The sequence below is a fragment of the Canis lupus genome, chromosome 6, assembly GCF_003254725.2.
Source record: "Canis lupus dingo isolate Sandy chromosome 6, ASM325472v2, whole genome shotgun sequence".
Classification (NCBI taxonomy): Eukaryota; Metazoa; Chordata; class Mammalia; order Carnivora; family Canidae; genus Canis; species Canis lupus.
In genome coordinates this window covers 17,228,917-17,249,471 of record NC_064248.1, presented here as the reverse complement: position 1 = coordinate 17,249,471, position 20,555 = coordinate 17,228,917, and the positions used below count along the sequence as shown (strand labels likewise).

General features: G+C 49.8%; 1 protein-coding gene and 1 long non-coding RNA gene across 7 annotated transcripts in view; one reads left to right on the top strand and one right to left on the bottom strand.

The window, feature by feature from the left end:
• Nucleotides 1–20,555, bottom strand: part of ZNF629 (zinc finger protein 629) — an 81,575-nt gene that overhangs the window by 5,964 nt on the left and 55,056 nt on the right. For 3 of the 6 annotated variants that reach the window (XM_035718395.2, XM_049111249.1, XM_049111250.1), the window contains one exon: nucleotides 79–186. In XM_035718395.2, coding sequence (XP_035574288.1) covers nucleotides 79–186 — 108 coding nt within the window. Of the gene's footprint in view, nucleotides 1–78; nucleotides 187–2,671; nucleotides 2,838–19,020; nucleotides 19,202–19,348; nucleotides 19,446–20,555 lie in introns of those variants that run through there. The other 3 variants (XM_049111251.1, XM_025415887.3, XM_025415886.3) reach the window with 3 other exon arrangements.
• LOC112640116 (uncharacterized) lies at nucleotides 3,412–9,755 on the top strand. Its single transcript, XR_003123849.3, has 4 exons — nucleotides 3,412–4,337; nucleotides 7,446–7,708; nucleotides 8,610–8,812; nucleotides 9,242–9,755. It is a non-coding gene; the product is annotated as an uncharacterized LOC112640116 (long non-coding RNA).

Here is a 20,555-nt window from a genome sequence, read left to right as displayed (position 1 = left end):
ATCCCCCAGAATCTGGGCCCCTCCCTGCACTGGGGCCACTGTCTTGTCAGGACTGCAGTCCCTTCTGGTGCCCCTCACCTCTATGAGCATCGCTGGGGCTCTGTTCAGGACCCTGAAGACCTGAGCTCCACAGCACCGTGTCAGGCTCCATCCCAGAGCTCCGGACTGCCCGGTGTTCCAGGGACCCTGGTGGGAGGGGCAGGGGAGAAGACAGGAACACACAATGGCAGCGGATCTGCTTTTCTTTACTTCCGAGCTGGCTGGCCCGGGCACTAGTGCTCATCCTGTGAACTTCATTCAGTTCCCCACCTCCCCATTTCTCTGGGCCTGAATTCTCACCCTGGCCCCCCCCTCCCCTCTGCAGGCCTGATTCGGCTCCAAATCTTAAGATCACAACTAAGCCGGTAGGTGAATTTAAGAGTGTAATTACAAGCTCATCAGTCATAACCCTTTAAACCCAGACTGGGGGCTAGAGAAGTATCTGACACCCACAGGGGAAGGAGGCGCTCACCCCAGCCCTCTGATGCCCAGAGGCTGGGAAACCTGTTATTTCGCTAATCAGAGGAAGCTCATTAAGACTCTAATTTTCCTCCTTAATGGGGCTGCTAATTGGGACCAATAAACTTGCCTTATGAGCCCAGAGAACTGACAGTGCCTGGAAAACTTGAAGGGTTAAAAAAAAAAAAAAAAAGCAAAAAGCAAGAAAGCAATCAGATTTCCCTGAGGGGAAAAGGCCTCCGAAAAGGACTGGGGCCTTTTTCCGTTATCCAAGCACAGAAAGGTCAAGCCAGAGTTGTGGTGGTGATGGGGGGAGCAGTTTGAAGCCATCGGGGGCTTCTGCAGGGATGACCTTGAAAAGAAAATGGGAAGGAGAAGGGAAAAGTGGGTGGAGGCCACCCAGCTGTTGATTCGGTTGCCCATGCTGTCCTTATCTCTCCTGATCCTCCCCACAGACCTGCAAGAGGATCCAGGAGGCAGCTTGTCCATTTTACAGATCAGGAAATCAACACTCAGAGATTTCTCCAAGGTCACATACTGGTAAGTGTGGCAGGTCTAAGACCAGAAATGCAAGGTTCTGGGTCTGGCTTGCCCCGGCCTCTGCTAGGAAGATGACCTTGGGAGTCACATGAAACTCCTAAATGTGGGCTGCTGGCAGGAGACAGCTGAGGAGGAAAGCTTGGACACAACCTACAAGTCATGAGATGGAGAAATGCCCAGGACCACCAGCTTTCCTTGGCTTATTGCATCCAGTGATGATGTCCTGCAGTCTGGGTGGAAGCCCCCCATTAACACTCCCATCCCGGCACCCCTTCTTCTATTTTGTTTGATCTGTTGTTGTTGTATCCTGTGCCTAGGACGGTGCCTGATACGTAAGAGGTGCTTCATAAATTTTGTTGAACAAATGAAGGGGAGTGAGTGAGACCCCCTTGTTCCTGAAAAACCTGTCTGGTCTAATGCCTTTTAGGTCATTTTGCACGGGGGTTGGTGCCAAAGAAACAGGAGTTCGGAGTGGCCTTCAGGTAAAACCTAGCTTAGCTATCGCTCCAGAAAGGGTGACAGGATTCCAAGTTGAGGGAATAAGGCCGCCAGAGCTAAATTCTAGGTTCCCACAATGTTTAGGTTTTAACAGAGCCCCTGGGGAGGGCCCAGGCTCTGAGTGGCTGTGTGGGATGGGCACTGTGTATGGGGTCAGTGGTGCAAGACATGGCAAAGACAAGGAGGCAGCTGGGAGGCAACCAAAGTGAAGCAGGGGCAGGCTGAACCCTGCCAAATAGCGGTAGGGGATATAGGTGTTGGATTTGGGGAAGTAAATTAATTTCTTCACCTCCGCAGCTCCTAAAGCCACGAAATGCCCCTGCCCCCCCATCTGTAGGTGTCTTTGGAGGGTGGGAGCTGGGCGCGGTGGGCGCGGGGCCGTGGGAGCGGGGCCTCCGCCCAGCTGGGGGCTGCCTCTTCTGAAGAGTAAGGACAGGTAAGCGCCTCTGAAGCCTCATCGTCCTCATCGTCCGGAGAAATTCAAGCTCAGCGCTCCCGAGCGGAAGGGAAAGGGTTAAAGCCCAGGCCGCCATGGAGCAGAGAAGTGGGAACACCTAGGGAGGCGAGGAGGGCAGGCCCCGGGCACCGGCCTTGCACCCCGGCCGGCCTCACCGCGGAGGGCAGGGAAGGACGGGAGGAGGCGGCTGCCTCGCACGGAGGTGCGGAGAGCGGCCCAGGGTGACCCTGACACGAAGGCGGCTGCGGGAAGGCAGCCGCCCTGGCCCGGCCCCCCGCGCCCAACGCCCGCACCAGCTCGGCGCGGACCCCCGGACCGCTGCTCGGACGGCTCCCCGCGACCCTCTTCCGGCTCCGGGGCCGGAGCCCGGCATCCTGGCCCCCCACGGCCCGCGGGGCCCCCGGGATTCCGGCGCTCGCTGCGCCCCGGCCCGCCGGCGGCCCCATTCCCTCTTCCCAGAATGCTCACGCCCTCCTCCCCTCCCCCACGGCCAGACCCTCGCGCTCTTCCCAGAATCCTCGGCCCCTCGCGGCCCCGGCCCGGCCCCCACCCCACCGGCGCCCGGGGCGGGGAGGGGGCGCAGGCCCGCGCGCCCCCGCCTCCCGCGCCCCATTGTTCCCGGCGGCCGTCCCGGGCCCTCCGGGCCACCCCCCAGGAACCCAGGCGTCCCCAACTCACGGCTCTGGGGTCTGGGGAAGGCCGGAAGGCAGAATCCAGCCCCAGGGGACTTAACCCCTTGAATGCCCTGACTCGGGGGCCGGGCTGGACGCCGAGGACTCTGGGGTCCTTCTCAAGGGGTGATCCCAGGCTGAGGACCCGGGGACCAGTTCAGGGTGACTGGGACGGAGCAGGAAGTGACCCCAGCTTCCCGGGCCCCTCTAGCCTGGAGTCAGAGCATCAGCTCTATGGGATTTAACCCTTTGCCTCCCGCAGCCTGGGAAAAAAAGAGGACGGGGAGCAGAGAGGTGGCCGAGACGACGCCCCTCTCTCTGTCTCCAGCGGGAGCGGGGCCTCCGGGGGAGCCCAGATGCTAGTGGGGGGGTCTCTGGATTGCTGGCCACTATCCATCTCGGAGGGGCTCTACCGGCCACTCCCGGAAAGCCCCATTTCCGATTTGGTGGCTGCTGGTCACCCGGGGGCCTGCCTTTGTTGGGACTCAGACCCAGGGTTGGGGCTCAGATGCCTGGGTTGTAGGGTGGGAGCACGACAGGTGCCGACAGGGAACAGCCTACAGACTAGAAATGGCTTAAATGGAGTAGTAAGTCCAGGCAACTAGAGTTTGGGCTGAGGGGACAAGCCCAGCTGGGAGGGATTTGCAGCCTGCCTTGCCTCTTCCCCGTTAGCCCCCTCAGAGCTGCCTTGGTGGCTGGAGGGAAGTTGGGTGGGGGTGTCCCTGCCCTGGGGGGGGGGGGGCTTTCCCAGCCACTCAGGGGCACCTGGCTCAGAGCAGGAGAAGCCTTTCAAATCCCAAGGCCCAGGTGACCTAGGCTCCCAATTTTTATAGCCTTTATCTCATCCCTCCCCACCACAATCTGAGACCATCCGCATTTTACAGGAGGGGAAACTGAGTTGTGAGAAGTGAGGTAACTCACTTAAAGGCCAGGTCGTTACTGCCATTGCCCATATTTGTCTGGTGAAGCCCGGGCAGTGCGGGGAGCACGGTGGTGGAGAGATCTCCCAGGGGAACAGGAATTGAGCTTTCTATCCTTAAGATCTCAAGAAGTTTGACAGTGTGGAAGCTATAGACACAGGAGAGTCACAGGAGAAAGTGAACGGGACTAGCTGTCCAGGGACGCGAGGGAGCAAGCCCAGGAACAAACCGTGTGTCACACATTGCTGAAGAGGATGCGGTCCCTCTGGGCTACATCTGGGGTGCAGAGAGTGTGGTCACCAGGAGAAGAGGGGCCCCGGGTCCTGCCTCTGCTCGCTTCTCTGTCTCCTTCACCCACCTTCCCGTCCAGGCACGTGCCCCTCTTATCTCTGGCTCCCTCACCTGTGATTCCTTACTCTCACCTCAGGGCCTTGGCCCTTCCTGGCCTCCCCTTCTCTGCTCTGTTTCTCACAGCACAGCAGGCAGCAAACCCCAACAGAACGTTTGCGAGTTTGCCGTCTGTGTGCACCTGTGCCTCCCTCACACGCATACGCACACCGCACACCGTCACGTCAGCACCACCAGGGGAAGGGCTTGGTCTCTTGGCTTCCCTGCTGTCTCCCCAGCTCCTGGAACAGTGCCCAGCATGTAGTAGGTGCTCAGTTCACTCAACGCGTGGGATGAAGTCCTTCTCCTGCCTCCTCCATCCATTTCTGGATCAACCCCCAGGCGGGACAGATGTGGCCAAGTCAGGTAAAACTGGGCTCTGGCTTCATAATCACATTCATAGTTCAGACAACTTCACCCCCCGCCCCCCCCATCATTCTGAGAGACAGGTGAGGAAGAGGCAGACTGGGGATCGGGATCCGAGTGGTGGATCTGGCCCTCGCTACTGTCTCCTCCCCTGAACCACTGCAAAAGCCTGACCTGGCCTGGGGGCAGTAAGTCTGGGGGGCGAGGAGGGAAGCTGCACCTGGAGGCTCCCAGATTTTGATTTGGCCTACACCCTTTCTGGTGTGTGTGCATGTTTAACTGAATGAATCGCCACCTTTAAAAATCAGTACGTTTGGGGTACCTGGGTGGCTCAGTGGCTGAGTGTATGCCTTCGGCCCAGGTCCAGATCCTGGGGTCCTGGGATCAAGTCCCCCAGTAGGGAGCCTGCTTCTCCCTCTGCCTTTGTCTCTGTTTCTCTCTCTCGTGTCTCTCGTGAATACATAAAATCTTAAAAAGAAAAACATTAGGGCAGCCCTGGTGCCTCAGCGGTTTAGCGCCGCCTTCAGCCCAGAGCATGATCTTGGAGACCCAGGATCGAGTCCCGCATCGGGCTCCCTGCATGGAGCCTGCTTCTCCCTCTGCCTGTGTCTCTGCCTATCTCTCTCTCATAAACAAAATTAAAAAAAAAATTAGTATGTTTCACATGCAAGTCCAGATTTCCCACTTCTTTGGAAAATCCAAAGATGTGGCAACAAGACCCAAATGTGCACATGGGAGCCACTGGCTGAGCAGTAGCTTCCTTCCTTACAAGGCCACTGGCTTTCCAGTGTGTCAGTCCCTGTCACTCCTATTGTGTCTCCAACCCTGAGGCTGAGAGGTGGTTTCAGTATATCCGTGATCTTCCACTGTTGATGCTCCAACACCCACTTCATGGTAGGTGCTGATTCTGTGCCCCTTGGTGTGCTCCCCAGGTTCAGAGTGGTAAGTATGAGGATGATGTCTTCTGAGTAGTTACATTTATTGAGTATTTACTATGTGCCAGATGCTATTCCAAGGGCTCCATGAATCTTCACAATAATTTGCGAAACCAATATTATTCTGACAATAGAGTAAGTCCCTGGTACACAGCTAACAAGTGACAGAGCTGGATTCAGATCCAGGCACACTGACATTAGAACCACATGGCTACTAACCACAACTCTCAGAATGGCTCATGTGTGTCTGGGACCAGAGCGTGAGCCACTCAGCCTCGCCATCCTCTCCCACACCTTACTCCAGGAGCTGGAGAGAGGAATCAATTGGCAAGGGTGTTCAGGCCAAGCCATTCTCCAGCAACAGTTTGCTTGTCCTGCTCCTAGGGAAGCAAAGGGTACACTGACTGTAGGTGACAGTATGCTGTCCTGTCACCTACAGTCAGCTGGGACGCTGGACAGAAAGGAGACCCTCCTGGCAGAGTACACCTGGAAGGATGAGGACTGTTCTCCCTTTGGCTTTCCCGGGTAGACCACCGCCATGCTCTTCTCAGCCACAGCTTGGCAGCCTTCCACGTGGCCCCTTAGCCATGTGGGCCCTTGTGTTCTGAGCCCAGGGTTGTGTGAAAGCGGTGAGGTCCTGTAGGTGGACCCTGTCCGGACCCTGCTCTGTCCTCACTGCTCAGTGTGGTGGTCGTGGGCAACTCACTTTGCCTCTTGGAGATTTGGGTGCATCTTTGGAAAGGGGATGAGGTTTGGTTCCCAAAGGGACAGGAGGGTTAAATGAGATACGAGAATTCAGAGTCAGCCAGGGTGCCTCATTCTCTCTCATCAGAGTGCACAGCCCCCGGCCCGCTGGGCAGGAGAGCCAGGAGCCTGGAAAGTGTGTCCTGAGAGAGACGGGGAGTGCGTAACTTCAGAGGATCTGGGGCCGTGACCTGAGACTCCAATCCTCTGCTCTATGGAGGGGCCATTCTTAGGCAGGATGCAAGAGCTGAGGAGCTGCCACCTGAGAAGCCTGCTTCTGACCCCACCCTTCTCACTGGGACAGCTGCCAGGCAGGGGACCTCTAGCCAGTGCCACCAGGACCAGAAGGGCCTTCTTTCCTGGAGATGTGCATGCCCACAGGGTGTATTGGGGGCTGCTTCTTGGGAATGTGGTCCTCAACTGTAGAACAAGAGCAGGGTCCCAGGACTGGGAGATCCTGTCTGCCTCTAGAGTCCAGGATCGGTCACTCCTCTGCTCAAGAACCTTCCGTGGCTCCCTAAGACTTCTCACATTGAGTCCTACCCTCCTGGTGCCTCCTAACCACCATGTCCCTAAGGCTCAGAGCCACGTCCTTCCTTTACATTCTCTTCCTCAGACATTTCCTGTTCGATGTGGTCAGTTCCAAAAACCCTTCCATGTCAGCTGCTAGCCTTGTCCCTGACCTTGAGGCCTTGTTCTTTCTGTCCATTTGCCTAACAGACCTGTCCATGTCACGGTCATCCAGATTCACCAGCTTCATCGCTCTCCGTGATACCTAGTCATCCTGCTCCCCAAGGCCTGAGCGGCTCTCCTCTGTACCCTGTTCATTAGAAAGTCCTCAGGCCTATGGCACCTTGCTGAGTCTGCCCACCTCTTCTGTCGCCCTGCCCCAGGCCATTGTCATGCCCTGGTTCTCATCCCTGAATGACCACAGTAACTTTCTGACAGGTTCTCCTGCCTCCAGCTCCGTTGGCTTCTTCCCACCCATCTGGTCCCCCAAGGTTCTTCCAAAAAAGCACCAGTGTGTTCACCCTCAGAATGCCTCCTTCAGTCCTTATCATCAGTAGAGAAGGTTTTTGTTTTGTTTTTTAATTTTTGAAAATTAAGAACTTTTATAATTTTATATCTTAACAATAACTTTGATTAAGCTATAGAAAGTCACATAATTGGGTGAATAATACATATTTATATATTAAGTAAATGTAGGCATGTATAATTTAAAAATAAATATGGGGCACTTGGCTGGCTCAGTCAGTAAAACATTCAACTCTTGATCTCAGGGTCATGAGTTCAAGCCCCACGTTGGGCATGGAGCCTACTTAAAAAATTTTTTTTAATAAATAAAACATTAAAGTAAATAAGATATATGTATACTGTTTGTTACTAAGTATTTTCTTTTTTTTTTATAATTTTTATTTATTTATGATAGTCACACAGAGAGAGGAGAGAGGCTGAGACACAGGCAGAGAGAGAAGCAGGCTCCATGCAGCGGGAGCCCAACATGGGATTCGATCCTGGGTCTCCAGGATCGCGCCCTGGGCCAAAGGCAGGCACCAAACCGCTGTGCCACCCAGGGATCCCTGTTACTAAGTATTTTCATGAAGGTGTGAACTGAAGTAGCTCTGTCATCACGTGTCTGGGCCTCAGTCACCTCATCTGCAAAATGACACTTCAGATCAAATGTTCTCAACGGTAAGAGTCTGACCATATGGAAAACTTTTGTGTATACTTGACTATTTGGAGAGGATACATAAGTGCCTGGAAAGGACAGTGACTTCTGGGGAGGAGGCCTGAGGATCTGGGATAGGAGGAAGGCTTAACTTTGGATTCTTTGATTTTGTTTGATGATCTCCAATTTGTAAAAGTCACTTTTTATTTTTTATTTTTTTATTAAAAAATTTATTATTTTTATTTATTTTATTTTATTTTTTTAAAGATTTTATTTATTCATGAGAGACATAGAAAGAGAGAGAGAGGCAGAGGCACAGGCAGAGGGAGAAGCAAGCTCCATGCAAGGAGCCCGACGTGGGACTCGATCCTGGGACCCCAGGATCATGCCCTGGGCTGAAGACAGGGACTAAACAGCTGAGCCACCCAGGGATCCCCTAAAAATTTTTTTTAAATTTATTTATGATAGTCACACAGAGAGAGAGAGAGAGAGAGGCAGAGACACAGGCAGAGGGAGAAGCAGGCTCCATGCACTGGGAGCCCAATGTGGGACTCGATCCCGGGTCTCCAGGATTGTACCCTGGGCCAAAGGCAGGCACTAAACCGCTGCGCCACCTAGGGATCCCCAAAAGTCACTTTTTAAATGGTAAATGTTGGGACGCCTGGGTGGCTCAGCAGTTGAGCAGTTGAGCAGCTGCCTTCGGCTCAGGGCATGATCCCAGGGTTGTGGGATAAGGTCCTGCATCCAGCTCCCCTCAGGGAGCCTGCTTCTCTCTTTGCCTATGTTTCTGCCTTGTCTCTGTGTCTCTCATGAATAAATGATAAAATCTCAAAAAAGAAAAAAAGTATATAAATGGTAAACGTTTACAGTATAAGGCTGGACTGGAGATCATGGGTTAAAATAACACATTGATTTCTTTTTCAGGTTTGTTCTGATCCAAGTCACATTAAATTAAATTCAACTGATTTCCTACCCATATGTTACGCGTGGACTAACCTTCAAGAGAGGTCCCCATTCCCCCTGGAACAGATGCTCTACTGCAGCCTAAGCATGGGAAAGGAGATTGAAGACAGATGGAAGAGAGGATTATATTGTCACACACGGTTACAATACTTAAAAAAAAATCGGTAAGCTCCCAAACACTTGAAGCCTGATTCTACCCTTGGCACACCCCAAGGACCCTAGACTTGTGGCTGGAGAAGTCTAAATGCCAGAGCACCTGGTCCTTTTTGAAACCAACCAGCCTTTTCCCTCCTCTGCTCAGTGCCCCCCACCCCCAGTAATCCCCATTGTCATGCAATGTCTGTCCCAGGCTCCACCCCAACCCTCCCCCAACACAGGATGGTCCTGCTTCTGGGGCCTTTCATCAAGCACTGACTCCCTTGGCCTCCTCTAGAAGGCCTCTGCTTCTCCCCTCCACACAGACAAATCTTGTCTGTCTTCAGAGTCCTGTTCAAATGCCAGCCAACCTAAGTCTGGGCCCTGGTATTCACCCTCATTGATTGTTTTATAACCTATGATTTCACTCACATTAAGGCATTTGTTTCTCTTGGTAGAGGCAGTTATCCTCACCTTTTTATTCATGAGGGAACAGGACTTCAGACAGGCAACATGTTCCAGTCACAGAGCATCCATGAGAACTTGGGATCCATAGGTCTTGGATTTTCTGACTGCGAGTCTGAGACTTCCCTCATTCAGAATCCAGCTAAATTCCTCCTCTTCTCTCCTAAACTACATCGTCTCCTAGAGAACCATCCTCAGCTTTTGTCACAAACTGACTGCAGGGATTCCTATGTTTTACTAGCCAACTTGGCCACATCTGGGTACCCTGTATGGTGTTGATATTTTTCTTCAGTTCAGTGTGTTTGTCTTCACTGAAAGAAACATATCTGAGAAGGAAACTCAATATCAGTGTGATAAATAGAAAATTGCTTGTTGGGCAGCCCGGGTGGCTCAGTGGTTTAGCGGCCCAGGACCTGATCCTGGAGACCCTGGGATCAAGTCCCATGTCGGGCTCCCTGCATGGAGCCTGCTTCTCCCTCTGCCTGTGTCTCTGCCTCTCTCTCTGTGTGTCTCATGAATAAATAAATAAAATTTAAAAAAAAAGAAAAGAAAATTGCTTGTTACTGGGGAGCCTGGGTGGCTCAGTTAGAAGAGCATCCAACTCTTGATTGTGGGGTTGTGAATTTGAGCCCCACATTGGGTGGGTCTTAAATAACTAAGACTTAAAAAAAAAAGAAAATTGCTAATTATAAGTGTAAAAATAAATACAAGGCAAAAGTAATACCAAATGGTTCAAAGACCTAACACTATAGAATTTTTAGAAGAAAACTTAGGGGTTAATCTTCATGATCTTGGATTTGTCATTGGCTTCTTAGATATGATACCAAAAATACAAGCAACAAAAGAAAAAATAGGTAAATGGGACTTAATCAAATTTAAAAATTTTGTACATCGAAGGAAAGTATCAAGCAGGTGAAGACACCACAGAATGGGAGAGGAAATGTTAACAAACCATGTGTCTGGTAAGGGACTAGTATCCAGCATATATAAAAAACTGTAGGGGCACCTGGATGGCTCAGTCGGTTAAGGGTCTGACTCTTGTTTTCGGCTCAGGTCATGATCTCACTGAATGTGGAGCCTGCTTGAGATTCTCTCCCTCTCCCTCTGAAGAAAAGAAAGAAAGAAAGAGAAAGAAGAAAGAAAGAAAGAAGAAAGAAAGAAAGAAAGAAAGAAAGAAAGAAAGAAAGAAAGAAAGAAAGAAAGAAAGAGAAAGAGAAAGAAAAAGAGAGGAAAGGGATCCCTGGGTGGCGCAGCTGTTTGGCGCCTGCCTTTGGCCGGGGCGCGATCCTGGAGACCTGGGATCGAATCCCACGTCGGGCTCCCGGTGCATGGAGCCTGCTTCTCCCTCTGCCTGTGTCTCTGCCTCTCTCCCTCTCTCTCTCTCTCTCTCTCTCTCTCTCTCTGTGACTATCATAAATAAATAAAAATTAAAAGAAAGAGAAAGAAAGAAAGAAGAAAGAAAGAAAGAAAGAAAGAAAGAAAGAAAGAAAGAAAGAAAGAAAGAACTGTAAAAACTCAACAATAAAGTCAACTCAATCAAAACATGGGCAAAGAGCTTGGACATTTCTCCAGAGAAGATCTACAGATGGCCAACAAACACATGAAAAGATGGTTAACATCATTGGCCATGAGGAACATGCAAATCAAAACCCCATTGAGATCCCTCTTCACGCCCACAGGGACAGTTATAATAATACTTTCTAAAAACCTGAGAGTAACCAGTGTTGGTAAGGATGTGGAGAAACTTCAGCAACCCTCATACATTGCTGGTGGGAATGTAAAATGGTGCAGCCACTGGAAAACCACTGGGTGGTTCCTCAAAAAATTTCCTAATTTCCTAAACATAGGACCTACCTATGACAGAGCAATACCAGGTCTGTACCCAGGAGAAATGAAAACGTATGTTTACGCAAAAACTTGTACACAGATGCTCATAGCAGCACTATTCGTAATAGCCAAAAAGTGGAAACAACCCAAATGTCCATCAAGGTATGAATAGATGAACAAAATGTGGTGCGTATCCATACAATGGAATATCATTAAGCCATAAAAAGGAATAAATTGCTGCTATGTGTTACAACCTGGATGAACCTTGAAAACTTTGTTAAGTGCAATGTAATAGATATACAGGGGCTGCCTATTTTATGATTCTGTTTATATGAAGTATCCAGAACAGGTGAATCCAGAGAGACACAAAGCAGATGAATGGTTGCCAGGGGCTGGGGAGAGGTAGGAATGGGGAGTGATGGCTTAAAGGGTACAAGACTTCCTTTGAGGTGATGGAGTGTTCTGGAACTAGATAGACATGATGACTATAGATAAATGTATGAGATGTCACCGAATTGTATACTTCAAAATGATTGAAATTATGAATGTTATGTGAATTTTACAATTAAAAATTCAGTTAGAAAAAAAAAAATTCAGTTAGAGGTGCCTGGGAGACTCAGTTGGTTAAGCATCTGCCTTTGGCTCAGGTTATGATCTCAGGGTCCTGGGATCGAGCCCACATCAGGCTCCCTGCTCAGGGAGGAGTCTGCTTCTCCCTCTGCCCCTTCCCCTGCTCGTGCTCTCTCTCTCAGATAAATAAAATCTTTTTATTTTTTTTTTAATTTTATTTATTTATTCATGACACACACACACACACACACACACACACAGAGGCGGTCTGTGCCTCTGTGACAGACCGCAGAGGGAGAAGCAGGCTCCATGCAGGGAGCCCAATGTAGGACTCGATCCCAGGTCTCCAGGACCACACCCGGGACTGAAGGTGGTGCTACCACTGAGCCACCCGGGCTGCCCTAAAATCTTTTTAAAAATTCAATATTAAATTATGTTAATAAGTGCCTTCAATATATTGTTGCACAATTAGGGGAAGGCTCTGGTGAAGGGGCTCATTTCATGTGTATGTGAGAGTGACAGAGACAGAGGCACAGTGGGAGTTAGGAGGTGATAAAAGCCTCGCACCAACCTGAGACCCTGCCCTGGGTGGAATCAAAGGGTTCTCCTGGGAAGGAGAACAGGAAGGACCACCTTTCTCCTGGTGCTGTCTCAACCCACTGGCAGAGACACCTGATGCCACCTGGGCACACCTTGCCTGCCATGTGGATGCCGGTACAGGTTATGTCACCGGCTCCGGGGACAGATACCATGGCATTTCCACCTAGACTTAATCCAACAGCTGAAGGCCACATTGCGGGGGCTGCCTGCCCAGAGATGGGATCTTTCCGCAGTTTGTCTGTCCTGAGGGGGCACCTTTCTGTAAAGCACTGAAAGACACCACAGATTGGCAGTGGTCCTCTGTCGTGAGACAGCTGGCAGTGCAAGGGTAGGAACTGGAAAGCTGCCAGTCAGACTTTGTTTCAATTCTTGTTTCTGTCACATTCAGCTGTGAGACCTTGTTCTAATTACTGGACCTTCTCTGAATCTCCATTTCCTTGTCTGTAAAATAGGGAAATAACCCTTCCAGAGTGTGAAAACTGAGTGAGGTGTGTGCACATACCGTTAATTTTTTTTCCTGGTAGTTACCTTAAGCTTTCATCTTTGGCTTTTTTTTTTTTTTTTTTTGCGCTAGAAAAATAATATAACTAATGAAAATATTAAAAAGTGAAATTACTAAAAAAAGTGAAATTATTCATTTTTTCATCTCCTATTTCAACTATTTTTGCCTTTCGTTGTATTTCTTTCTAAGCTTTTTTTTTTTTTAAACTTAGTTATAGGTTTTTGTTGCTCCTTGTCTTCACGGCCATAACTTTAATGGCCATCTACACAATTCCTTCTATGTACACCATATTTTGCTCAGTCATTTCCATGTTGTTGAATATTTACACTGTCTCCTGTTTTTGTTCTAATAAAACTTCAGTGAACATCTCTGAGGATATATATCTCTGAAATTTTGTCTGTTTTTTTTTTAATTTTTATTTATTTATGATAGTCACACACACAGAGAGAGAGAGAGGCAGAGACATAGGCAGAGGGAGAAGCAGGCTCCATGCACCGGGAGCCTGACGTGGGATTCGATCCCGGGTCTCCAGGATCACGCCCTGGGCCAAAGGCAGGCGCTTAACCGCTGCGCCACCCAGGGACCCTTGTCTGTTTTCTTAAAAGACATTCCTAGCAATAGAAATGTTGGGTCAAATCTAGGAGAATTTCCCTGGCTTTGGTGATGCAAATTATTATGCAACCTTATAATTTGTTGTGACTCTAAATGCAGAATATGGGGCAGCCCGGGTGGCTCAGCGGTTTAGCGCCGCTTTCGGCCCAGGGCCTAATCCTGGAGACTGGGTATCAAGTCCTGTGTCAGGCTCCCTGCGTGGCACCTGCTTCTCCCTCTGCCTGTGTCTCTGCCTCTCTCTGCATCTCTCATGAATAAATAAATAAAACCTTAAAAAAAAATAAATGCCGAATACTCAGTCTCTGTCTTGCCTAAAGGATGTGAGGAGAGATTTGATTACATGCTTTGCTGAAGTCCATCTAAGTGAAATCTAGAACATTTCCTTGGTTTGTGAACCTAGTAAGTAACCTTATAACCATGAAAAATCATTCCTACTTCCTAGGGTTAAAGGCACTGTCACATGCCCGCCAGCATAAGTGAGCACTCGACCAGCATTCCTTTTTCTTGTTCTCACCTTGTAAAGTGTGTGAGAGTACTCTGGGACTACAGGTCTCTATGGCCTTCTAGTGATCTCTGCTTTCCTTACCAGGCTCTGAGGATTTGACTTCTGTAAGGTTATTATCACCTGATTAATGGCTTCTGATTGCTAAGAGGTTTTGTTTTGCTTTGTAGACTTGTTCATTTCCAAATACAGGTCCATAAGGAGAACTATGAAGTCAGGGATGTGCAGCCTTTCTCTAATAATATACGACAGTATAGATATTTAAAAGATATTAAATCAGATATTAAAAAGCCACCTTTAAGTGGGTACCATAAAGGAGATGAGGGAGTCTGGCAGTTGTGCTTGTTTCTTTATTTATACCTTGCTTGGTTTCAAAAAAGGACCCGAGGCATTTACAGAGCCACATATCCAAGGACAGGTGCCTGGCATCTAGTAAGACCCACAGCTGCTCAGCATCGGCGATTATCACTGACTATAGCAGTAGTGATAAAGGGTCATTAACAAGACAAAAACAAAAAACAAACCCAAAACCAGAAAAGGCAGAGGGAAAATAAAGGGGGAAATGATAACATGAATCCAGAGTTGGTGCACAGAACATATGTATAAAACTCTGCTGATAGAATTCCTAAAAGTGAGTTACACATTTGCTGAGCTTTCCAGAGGCCCAAGCAGAAGTTGGTTAGGTAATTCATGTGAGGTTCGGGAGAAAGTTCTGTCAGTCCTCATCAAAATGACATTTTGTAATTCAGAGGACCATGTCTTCAACCCTATCCCCTAATTCTGAATCCAGTCCAACACAGAGACAGATGTGCTGTAGGAGGTGGATCATGGCTGCGCTAAATTCATAAATTCAGCCAGTCTGCTTTTAAAGCCACTGTTACAAATCACACACCCCGGCCTTAAGCAACCCCAATAAGGGGATTAGCTACAACATATGTCCTTTGGCTCTAGGGGGTTGGTAGATACACATATTTCCTCCTTGCCAGCCCCAGGAGCCATTCACAAAGAATAGAACAGGGTGGCCCTTGAGATATACACTGGCAAGAAGATGGCTTTGTTTCCCATTGTATGGGGATGATATGTGGAGTGTCCGCTGTTTGGTTTTTCACCCTTGAGATCCGACCACCTGGTTTGGAGCAAGCCTGCCTTTCACAGGGGCAATCAAGCTGTGCTTGTGTCCAGCTGTTCTGTCTCCAGATCATCTCCCTGAGAAATCAGGGGTCTAGGGCCTATAATCCCAGAGGACTTGGATTTGACCTTCTTCCTTTCATTTTAGCTAACATCTTTTGTGCCAAGCATTTGACATGAATTATTTTAGTTTTACCATAACTCTGGCAGGTAGCTATTGCTGCCCCTTTTTTACACTGACACAATAAAATTCCAGAGATATACGAAGTGCTTTCCCCAAGGTTACCCTGCTAGTAAGAGCTGTGATTTAATGCAATTCTGTAGGATTCGAGATTCTTATTCTTCCCTGCACCAGATGATTCTTGTGAATCATCTATCCGACGGTCTGATTTAGGATTCCAACTGAGTTAAACATCAAGTTTTCTGACCTTTGGCTTGTGTTATTAATATCCTTCCCTTGTTTTGAAAACTGGTAGGTACTTCATTGGTCTGTTTCCAGATTTTCTATCTCTTCTCCAATGAGTCAGGTGTCAATTGCTCATTGGCGATTTTTCTCATTTTACTTCTCCAAGTCAGCTCAGGAGATGAGGATTGAGTCAAAGATTAATGCTCTTTAAAATTTTTTATACCTCTAATATCTAACTATTTCCTCTTACCAGTGTTTGTTATAAAAGAAATCTCAGGGGTGCCTGGGTGGCTCAGTCAGTTAAGCAAATGCCTTTGCTCAGGTCATGATCCCAGGATCCTGGGATTGAGCCTTGCCTGCATCAGGGCCCTGCTCACTGGGGAGTATGCTTCTCCTTTTGCCCCTCCCCCAGCTCATGCTTTCATTCTCTCTCTCTTTCTCTCTGAAATAAATAAATAATTTTTAAAACCCCAAGAAATCTCATAATAAAAAAACAACCCATGTAACACTATTTTTAACCTAAGAGGTTTGCAAATATAGTTTGCTTATAGACTATGTGGAGAATCAGGCACTCTCAAACATTAGTAGAGAGCAGACATCTGCACTGCCTCTTTTGGGGGAAGGAAAATTTGGCAACTGATCAAAATTTAAAATGTGCACACCCTTTGACCCAACAACTCCACTTCTAGAGCCTACAGGCATGGTGGCACGTGCACCCAAAGATGTGTTCACAGTGCTATTCAGCAAAATGTTGCTTCTATAGCAAAAGATTGAACATAATCTACATGTCCACTAACAGGGAAGTCAACTGAATAAATTATGGCATATCCATATACCAGAATACTCTGCAGCTGTGAAAATAGGAAGCAGCCATGTACAGACCGACACGAGACATTCTCCAAAATACGCTGTTATGTGAAAGAAGCAAGGGGAAAAGCAAGTAACTGCAGTGCGTTATCATATTTGTGTTTTTCTAAAAGGAGACACTTGCATATACATAGACTATCTTTAGAAAGACACACAAGAAATCAGTCACAGTGCTCAGGAGATGATGACGGGGGCTAGGGACAGGCAGAGGCAGGAGGGCAGCCCGTTTTTCCTTTTTTGCCTTTGTATATTATGTGAATTTTTCCCCCTAAATATAAAAAGAAGTGAAAAGGAAAAATGTAGGGGCGGCTGGGTGGCTCAGATGGTGAGGCATCTGCCTTTGGCTCATGTCATGATCTCAGGGTCCCGGGATCAAGCCCGACATCAGGGGGAAGGGAGCCCACTTCTCCCTCTGCCTTGCCTGCTGCTCCCTTTGCTGCACACACACTCTCTCTCTGTCAAATAAATAAAATTTTAAAAAAGAAAATTTTAAAAAGTAACCTTATTAGAAAACCTCTATCCTGTGTTGTAAGGGCATGATTTTTCTCGCTGAAGAAAGTGAATATGGCCCTTAGACCAGGGAGGCACCGGACTCCTCATTGCACCCTTGGGTGTGTGACATGAGATACCCAGAGCCCTGTTCTGACTAAACCACTAATTTGTGGAGTGACCCTGGGAAAACCTCACACTTCCCTGGTATTAGGGTGCAGAGGACAAAATGGACAATGTCCTGCCATCCAAAAGCTTAAACTAGGTAGAGGGAGTGGCGTGGCCAAGGGTGTGGAGGTGAGAAAGTCTCTGGTTCTTCATCTCTCAGGGCCACCCACCCCTGGCTCTCACAGCTCTCATGCTGGGACTCTCCCCAGCTGCCTTCCTGCAAGACTATCAAGGTACTAAATCTCTAGCGAACGAAAGGCAAGGACAGCCTGACCATGTCCTCCAGGCTCCATGAACCCTAATGAAAGGCTATTAGTACTAAACACTGGAGCCCAGCGGAAACTGCCCAGAAGGACCCCGAGAAGCAGGGAGAAGTGGCAGGCCGGACTGGTCCCTGAGGTTCCCACAGGTTGTGTCAAAGGTTGGACTGCTTTGTAATCATTTTTGCACATGAAAACATGAATTTACTTTATCCTTAAAAAATAAGGGTGCCTGGGGGCGCATGGGTTGCTCAGTTGGTTGAGCATCCAACTTTTGGTTTCTTCCCAGGTGTTGATCTCCAGGTCAGGAAATCCAGCCCCTCATGGGCCTCTGCACTCAGAGTGGAGTCTGCTTGAGGCTCTCTGTCTCCCTCTCCCTCTGCTCTTCCCCTGCGTGCTCTGTCTAAAATCAATCAATCAATCATTAAAAAAAAAAAAAATAGGGGTGCCTGGCTGGCTCAGTCAGAAGAGCATGCGACTCTTGATCTCCAGGTGGTGAGTTCCAGCCCCAAGTTGAGTGTAGAGATTGTTAAAATAATAATAATAATAATAATAATAATAATAATAAACTTTAAAATATATATTTCCTCAGTGCCTTTCTCTCTTTGGATGTCTGCAACTTGCTTCTTTTGAAGGTCACAGTATACTTGTCTTTAAGCAAGGAGAGCATCCTTGCTGGGGCAGCGCCTTCATTACTGAGATCAGCCTGGTTGGGAACTGGGTGGTTTTGCACAGCCTCCTCAGCTCTGGACTAGCGGGGCATCCGGGTCTGACAGCACTATTGCTTTCGGTTCAGAATTTCCAGAAAAGGTTTCCAAAATCAGAGCTGCAGTGTGGAGGAGAAAAAAAACCATGCGCCCTGCAGTCAGAGGGCCTTGAGTTCAAACCCTACGCCCACATCCCCTCAGTTCCTAACTCCCTCATAACATGGGAATACTAATACTGCCTTCACAGACCTGCCCTAGGGCTGTAGAGACAGGTGTGTCAGGAAGCCCGCACAAAGAAGGCCCTCCATAAATACCAGCTCTTATCATGTCCATTACGTTCTTCATTCTCATGCCACAAGACTGACCCTCGCGCACCTGCCTTTTTCCAAGGGGCGCAGTAAAAATCGTAGCAATGACGACTAGCATTTACTGAGCACTGATTAAGCGACAGACCCTCTTCTAAGTCCTTTACGGGTTCACTGAATCCTTACAGCCGCCTTTGCGGTAGATACGGGGATTTCACAGATCGGCCAGCAGAGGCTCAGAGAGGTTCAATAACCTGCCCGAGGCGGCCCAGCACCTCAGCCGAGCAGGCCCACGAGCCCAGCGAGTCGGGCGCTGTCCTTTAGATAAGGGCACGTTCGGTTCAAGGACCGAACCGAACGGTTGCGCAGGGAGAACACAAGTCAACTCAGCCCTTGGCGGGGCCGAAGGGGTTATTCCCACTGAGACGCCGGCGCCCGGGGCTGCTAGAGAGGCCGAGCCAGGGGCGGGAGGAGCGCGCACTTCCGGCCGCCGCGGGACTCGGGGCGCCCCGGGGCCGGCTCGCAGATCGGGGCGCGCGGGGCGGCCTCGGGGCGCAGAGGGCGGGGCCCCCGGGGCTCCAGAGTGGGAGCGCCGAGCGCGGAGGTGTCGGATCGTGGCCGCCCGGCGGCTCCTGGCCTCTCCCCATAGGCAGGCGGGCGGGCGGTCCCCCTCCCCGGGACCCCGACCCCCCCCCCCCCGGGACCCCGAGCCTCCGGGAGCCCCGGCTCCGAGAGCGCCTGCGCCTTCCGCCCCCTCCCCGGTGCCGGCCCGTCCGCCTCCCCCTTGGTCCCCACAGCCGCCCCGAGAAGCCGGTGGCTTCACCCCCACCTTATGGGCGACTCGCTCATACCGCCTGTTCCGTAAAGAGCCGGAGCCGCTTGCTGGGCCGGAGCGGAGCGGAGCGGGGCTGCGCGGCGCCGGGCGGGCCCTGGCGCTCCTGACCCCTCGGGACCGTGGGGCCGGCTTCTGGAACCTCTGCGGGCCCCCACCCGACCTGGCCGGCCCTGCCCTTTGGGGTGAGAGAGCCTCGCTCAGTTTTGCTCCCGCGGCCCCCGGCTTCCCGCATCCTCCAGTGCCTGGTACACTTCACCTTCTTCTTGTCCGCTCCGTTTTGCTCATCCCGCTGCCACCCTCTTCCAACCGCATTGCCACAAACCTGACTGCAGTGACCTTCAACTCTGACTGCTTCCTCGCTATTTCACATGCCGCTGTACACCTCACCGGTCCCCAAACCTCTGTATCAAGTCACACCCCTGTTCAAAGAAGGTTTTTGGTAAAAACTGAAGCTGTTAATGAGCTCAAGTCAAAACTCTTTAGCACAGCATTCGAGGCCACATAAAACTTTGCTTCACCCAATCTTCCTAACCGATCTCTCTCTTGGTTCCCTGAGGAGAAGTACAGACTGGTAGCTACGATTTGAAAGTGTGTTTCAACTGGTAGGCAATTTCTTTGGAAAATTAGAGTTGATATTTACTTTAGATTTGAGAGGTTCATTTGAAAAACAGTAAGAGCCAGATTTCTAGCTTTTGATGCATCAGTAGAGCTGGAAACGGTGTGCTCATGTTCTTACACTATGGAATGGGTTCAAAGTGAGAAGTGGGTGTCCCCCTGAGGAGGACTGCGTCCCCTGGTTCGCCCTCCACTCCCAAGTCTTCCCTGTCTCAGAGCCTGGGGATCAGCCGGCATGCTTGCACCGATGTTTTCCCCCTAAGAGAAGCAGGTTTGGGTTCCTGTGTCTCTATCAAAAGTGCACAAATGGAAGGTAAACCAAGAGGCATTCAGGTGTAAAGACCCCAGAGGATAAGCAGTCAGCCTCCACGCAGGTCCTATTCTTTCCTGTATCCCATAGCCATTTAAATTCCCTACTCGGGCAGCCCCGGTGGCGCAGCGGTTTGGCACCGCCTGCAGCCCGGGGTGTGATCCTGGAGACCAGGGATCGAGTCCCACGTCGGGCTCCCTGCGTGGAGCTTGCTTCTCCCTGTGTCTCTGCCTCTCTCTCGCTCTCTCTGAATGAATAAATAAATAAATCTTTTAAAAAAATAAAATAAATTTCCTACTCAAGGGCAGCCCCGGTGGCGCAGCGGTTTGGCGCCGCCTGCAGCCCGGGGTGTGATCCTGGGCACCCGGGATCGAGTCCCACGTCGGGCTCCCTGAACGGAGCCTGCTTCTCCCTCTGCCTGTGTCTCTGCCTCTTTCTCTCTGTGCCTCTCATGAATAAATAAAAATCTTAAAAAAAAAAATTTCCTAATCAGGCCCTAAAGGAATCCCTCACATACAGCCAGATAAATGGCCTCACAGACTCTCAAATGAACCTGAGGACTATATCTTTGCACCATCTCTAGTGAGTCAACTCTATTCTGCAA